Source organism: Tachypleus tridentatus, chromosome 2 (genome assembly GCF_004210375.1).
Source record: "Tachypleus tridentatus isolate NWPU-2018 chromosome 2, ASM421037v1, whole genome shotgun sequence".
Classification (NCBI taxonomy): domain Eukaryota; kingdom Metazoa; phylum Arthropoda; class Merostomata; order Xiphosura; family Limulidae; genus Tachypleus; species Tachypleus tridentatus.
In genome coordinates, this window is record NC_134826.1 from 55,030,380 (window position 1) to 55,036,820 (window position 6,441).

Genomic DNA, 6,441 nt, shown 5'->3' on the forward strand with positions numbered 1-6,441 from the left:
CAATAAGCTTTTATAACAATCTTCAATTTTTATAGCTTTTTACGTATCACATGCCAGGCATGGTCAGATGGTTAAAACATTCGAATTGCAACTTGAGACTTGCGTGTTCAAATACACATCATATTAAACATACTCGTGCTTTCAGCCGTGGGGGCGTTATAACGTTAAAGTCAATCTCACTATTTGTTAGAGAAAGAGTTGCCCAAGAGTTCGCAGTGAGTAATGATGACTAACTACCTTTCCTTTAGTTTTACACAGCTAAATTAGGGATGGCTAGCGCAGATAGTCCTTGTGTAGCTGTGTGCAAAATTAAATACAAACAAAGATATAAAACAAATAAGTATAACTTATTTGGTTCAAACAAAAATGTATTCTCAAGATGGCTGTTATGGTATTAAAACTTTAATTAAAATAAATTACAGAACAACGTTTCGACCTAAATATAACCCAAGAAGATCGAAAAGTTGTTCTGTATTTTAATTAAAGTTTTAATACACATACCAGTTGTCTTTAGAATACATTTTTACTTCAAGTGGGTTTTTTGTCATCATGGTTCGAATAAAATTACTAAGCTAAAATATTTGATAGCAAAATATAGCTTTGGTACTTTCATTCTTCGATTTGTCTGTAGTTAATCACAAAGCTACATAATGGGATGTGTGTGTTGTATCCACCGCGGATATCAAATTTTAAAAAATAATAACAAATAAATACGTATAATAAACTTTGTTAATATACTGATGGAACTTTGGAGAATGGACGGCGACTGCCTGTTGTGGAGACACAAGTGTAGAAGACGACGTTTCGAAAGTGTTCCGCCTTTCGTCTTCAAGTTTCATCATGAATACTCTGTCTAAACAATCCATCAAAGAATTTGTTAATATACAATGTTACAGAGGGCGTGTTGTAACTGAGGGTCTTAATCCGGGTTCTGGTAGCATCTCTTAGATTAGGATCGAAGAAGAAAAGTAGTTGAAGACATTTTTTAAGATTGTTCGTGTATTTCATTCGTATTCTGTTTGTTGAATTGCTGCAGAATATATCGATGTAAGTAGATATATGGACATCTTTCTGAAATTATAACATTGTTTTGTTTTTTAAGTTTTAAGTATAAGTTTTTCGTATTTAGTCATGTTACAGACTGTCGCACTGTCACAATTACTGCAGTGTTTATTACTCTTACTGGTATTGGTATGAACAATTAAATGTTTAATTTTACATATTAAGTTCTATCCATGGAATTGTTTTTTTTTATTTCCAAACCCTATAGTTAATATAGGTATCACTTTAGATAAATTAACCTTTAGTTTAAGTTAAACCTAAATATTGTTATTATGAATTATAAATCATTTTTTTGAATTTAGTTGTTAAACTAATATTGCATCTTGTAACTCAAGTTATAAGTGTCGTATGCTAAGTTTGGGATAAAAACTTTCTCCTAAGTGGAAAATTGTTTCAAATACATTAAACATTGTTATTTTTTTGTGTGTCATATGAAATTGTTGACTAAATTTATAAATTGGGATTGATAAAATTTAATTTAGAAGCTGGAATCCTAAATGGACACAAAATCTTCAATTTATTTATTAGATTTTTTCAGTTCACATATTTTGCTTGATACATGGATTTCACATTATGCAAATACTTATCACTTTAGGGAAATTACTTGTATGTTAAAATATCAAATATTGTACTTAAAATGTTGAATGATTTTTTTTTTGTATGTTGTAAAGTCATCAATTAATATTATATATTTGTATAAAATATATGAACAATGTTACCTGATTTTTAATTGATAATATGACTTCTAAGAACTTCTGGTCATATTAACTGGTAGTGTGTATATCCATGTATCATTAGTTCATATATACGATACTGTCATATTATCTTGTGATCAGCTGGAAGTGAAAATACTAATTTGTTTGAAGTTTCACCATGATAGTGCTTTCAAAATCTAGTGTTTTATTAAACATTTATAAAGTAAGTAGTAATTAATACTTATACTTGTTTATCTGTGGCAGAAGTTTAAAGTTAATGTAGTCTTATTTTTGTATTAATTAGTTGTTGGTTACTAAATGAACATGTAATCTTGTGTCTGTTTCTTTAACTTGTATATAGTACATGATATATTTAAAGTGTAGTAGGTTTGTTACTATCTTTGTAACCTTTAAATAAAATGTAACCTTCAGTCACCATTTTCATAAAATACTGACAGAATTATTTAATACTTCATTGATTAACTTTTATCTTTTGGAGTACGTATAAAGTGTGAAAACTCTTTCATAATTGTGTTATACTGTAATTATTTAAGTGACAGTATAGAAGGTTAGTGACACCATTATAATCAATATTTCAACACACACACACACACACACACACACACAAATCCAAAAATAAAGTGCATACAACTTACCAAAAATATTTAAAGTTGAAAAATCTGTAAGATAAGTTTCAAGTGTTTGTGTGATAGCTTGAAGGCCATCTCATATTATCTAATAAGCAATAAACTGTGATTTGCTTCTATTACTAACCCAAAGGTTTCGTGACCATTCATACAAGTCAGAGTTATATTGAGCTGAGTTAAATATTGCAGCTTATACGTGGACATAGTCTTGTAGAATTGATGATAAAATCTAGCCATATTTTTGTCTTTTCAAGCAAAGGTTGACTTATGGTGTAAACATAATGAAAAAATTAACGAAGTAAAAAAGAGTGTTTTTTTGAGATCGTTTAATAAATACATACACACTGCTAATTATAACATACTTCCTAAATATTAAATTTAAGTTAGCTGTTTCAAAACATTAAACAGTGAATGGTATTTAAACAGTAGTATTGAAAAGAAAGAATATCCCACTACTGTGGTGATCTATAGAATAAGCATTTCAATGAGATGAGTATATTGATTTTATGAACATTAATTTACTTATCACTTATTTTTAATTTCTACTGATCTGTATATTTATTTAAAAAATAATTTTTGTAAGTATAATAATTAATTGAATAATGCATTTGATACTTCATTTTACTGTCAGTAAGATACTTTATTGGTGTAGGTTTTTAATGAAATCATGGCACATCCATCCTGATGTTTCTTTAACAGATGCCAACAGGTCAGGAGCAGAAATGGCAGAGAGATGCTGCAGACCAGAACTTTGATTACATGTTCAAGATTTTGATAATAGGAAATAGCAGTGTAGGAAAGACATCATTTCTTTTCAGATATGCAGATGATTCATTTACGTCTGCTTTTGTGAGCACAGTTGGAATTGACTTTAAGGTGAAGACTGTTTTCAGACAGGACAAGAGAGTGAAACTTCAGATATGGGTATGAGTTGTTATTTTATACATAGGTTAACCTTTATAATAAAATATTAAACTTTAGTTACCTTCCAACACTGGAGGACCTTATAATAAAATATCAAACTTTAAGTCAGTTACCTGGAGAAGATAAGTGAACTGTGGAAACTTGGTAGGCACACATTAAATATAAGTGACAGAAATGAAACATTATCCATGTGTTTTGTGCATACTTTGTAATTAGTATGTTTTCACTGAAAGATTGTTGGGAAGGTTTATTTAAGATACAGGTAAGGACTGCTTTCTATGAAGAGTATAGATCACAATGTGTAACTGTAAGATTATGCTTTAGTATGATGGACAAAAATCCTATACTTGAAACCTTAAAATCTTTTAATACTATTTCTTGCTCCAAGTAAATTGCATTATTTTTTATGCTAGAGATATTGCTGTATCTTTTCTTATTTAGGCTATTACTTTCATATTTCTTAATTTATTATATTTCCAGGACACTGCAGGACAGGAACGTTATCGAACAATAACTACGGCATATTATCGAGGAGCTATGGGCTTCATACTCATGTATGACGTCACTAATGAGGAATCGTTTAATAGTGTCCAAGACTGGTAAGTATGTTTAATCTTTTAATAACTTCCAATATTGGTATGTTATGTGTAGTACTGGTCAGGAACATTTTAAAACTGTCTAGAATTCTTATATTAACTATCTTATTTCTGTCATAACTTGTCTATTTTCCTTGTTAAATACCAAACTATTAACCATCTAATAATTTTTTTCACTTCTCTGCTTCCTGTCCCCCATTTGCATGACTTCCAAATTACTATAAATGTTTAACTTAGCATAAATTGTCAAAAGTTTTACACCCTTTAGATCCATTCCTTACCAGCCACATGCATATGTTGTTCTAGAATCTTTACTTGGCATTTAATGACAACATGCTTTTTATTTTCCCATGATCCTGAGTTGTGATGATCTTTCCTTGTTTTGATTTAGTTGGCTATTTTTGGGATTTGTCACTTTCTCAGTTATCTTGTAATTCCGTTAATCAAATTATTTAAAATAATTGGATAAAGCTCTTGACTTCCTTCTTCACTTGTACCTGGGGCCCACAAAACAGTTTTAATATTTAAAATAATGAGATAAAGCTCTTGTTGCTTGTCTTCCTCCTCCACTTGTACCTGGGGCCCACAAATCAGTTTTAATATTTTAAACAATGAGATAAAGCTCTTGTCTTTCTCCTCCACTTGTGCCCATAAAAGACAGTTTTGATATTTAAAATAATTGGGGCCCATAATGAGATAAACATAAAACAATGGGATAAGGCTCTTGTCTTCCTCCTCCAGTTTTGATATTTAAACAATGAGATAAAGCTCTTGTCTTTCTTCACTTGTTCCTGGGGCCCACAAAAGAAAGTTTTACTTTCTAAAACAATGAGATAAAGTCCTTGACTTCCTCCTCCACTTGTATCTGGGGCCCACAAAAAATAGTTTGAATATTTAAAACAATGAGATAAAGCTCTTGTCTTCCTCCAATTATGTCTTCTTGTATGTTAAGAATGATAGGTAAATGTATATGTACGTTATGTTTGTAGTGTGTAGTTATGGTAAATAGATATTAATGTATATTTCATATTGTTAATTAGCTTAGTTGTGTGACTAGATTATCATTATTATATGTTAGAACAAGTGGAACTGGTAGGTTATTGGTGTTTGTTAATCATTTATCTGGTAACTCCAAGTGACAATTGATTCAATGTTCCTTAAACCAGGCGTCTCCAAACTATGGTCTGCAGACCTTAACTTCATTTTATCTAGCCTGCCAACAGTTTATTAAAGTAATATAATTTTTTAATATTATAAAAATAAAACATAATTGAGTAAGTGCCAGCCAATCTAATTCTGATACAGCCTGCTGACAGTTCATAAAAGTAATAAAATGAAATAAAAATAAAACAATTCAGCAAAAGTCAATTTAGGTTTGATACACTTTTTTGTTTGCTGGGAAATGTCATATTACTTAGTATTGTGTCATCTCGCTTATCAATCCCAGTGCCTTCCCACACCTGCCTCATGTATCTCAGTGTGTGTCAGTGAATGCTGCTGTTTACTTTATATTCAAATCTATAGCTATTCCTAGTTGCTATGTCAGGATAAGGGAAGAAGAGAAAAGTTTGCTTTGAATGTTGTGTTTTTAAAGAACAGTGGCGTGTGGACTACTTCATTATTGAATCATGTAACAAAATGTTGTGCTTAACATGAAACAAGACTATAGCAGTGCAAGAAGAGTAAGTTTCTGAGTGACACACCTGTTAGCGAAGTGAGGAAAACCATTCACAGATGGAGAGCTAATTAAATTATGTATGATTGAAGCAGCTAAAGAAATGTGTCCAGAAAAAATAGACTTATTTTAGACTGTTTGCCTTTCGGCAGATGCAGTTACTTGTAGAGTTAAGGACATTGGTAGCAATATTGTCTCTCGTCTGAAAGACAAGGCCAAAGAGTTCAGGTGCTTTACCATTGTATTCGATGAGTCAACAGATGTGTCCAACACTTCACAATATGCATGAAACAACCACAGGTGAGAACATTTTCAAAGAGTTAAAAATCACTAACCCAGTACAACCTGAAGTGCGTTACGACAGATGGTGGTACAAATATGTTATGTAGGAAAAGCTTCAGTTGGGCAAATTTATAAAGCTGTTGAAAGTGCAGGTTGTTCCAAGCCTAAGGTTTTTTACTGTATTATTCATCAGCAGGTAATGCGTGGAAAGTATCTGGGTATGTCATGAAACCTGTAGTTTCAACAGTGGACTTCATTTGCTCTCATGGACTCAACTGTCATCAATTCCGTGAATTTTTGGTGTAAATATTAGCAACATATTCCAATCTGCCTTACCACACTTTAGTTCAATGGCTTAAGTGTGAAAAGACATGATGATTAGGTACAGATCAGCCTCATCTTATGATGATAGGAAGCACTAACTTTAAAACATCAATATTGTTAGTTTCATGCTTCTCACTGATGGTAAAAAAAGACAGTTGTTCTTAAATATTTTCAATGTGTGCTTTTATGAGAAATAAATTGGTGATGTCTTTACAATTGCAGTCTATAGTTAACCA

General features: G+C 31.2%; 1 protein-coding gene across 1 annotated transcript; it reads left to right on the forward strand.

The window, feature by feature from the left end:
- Positions 1 to 909: 909 nt before the first annotated feature.
- LOC143235619 (ras-related protein Rab-3) lies at positions 910 to 3,960 on the forward strand. Its single transcript, XM_076473856.1, has 3 exons — positions 910 to 1,047; positions 3,104 to 3,328; positions 3,809 to 3,960. The coding sequence occupies exons 2-3, from the start codon at positions 3,104 to 3,106 to the stop codon at positions 3,929 to 3,931; spliced, it is 348 nt and encodes a 115-aa protein (XP_076329971.1). The 5' UTR covers positions 910 to 1,047; the 3' UTR covers positions 3,932 to 3,960.
- Positions 3,961 to 6,441: the final 2,481 nt, after the last annotated feature.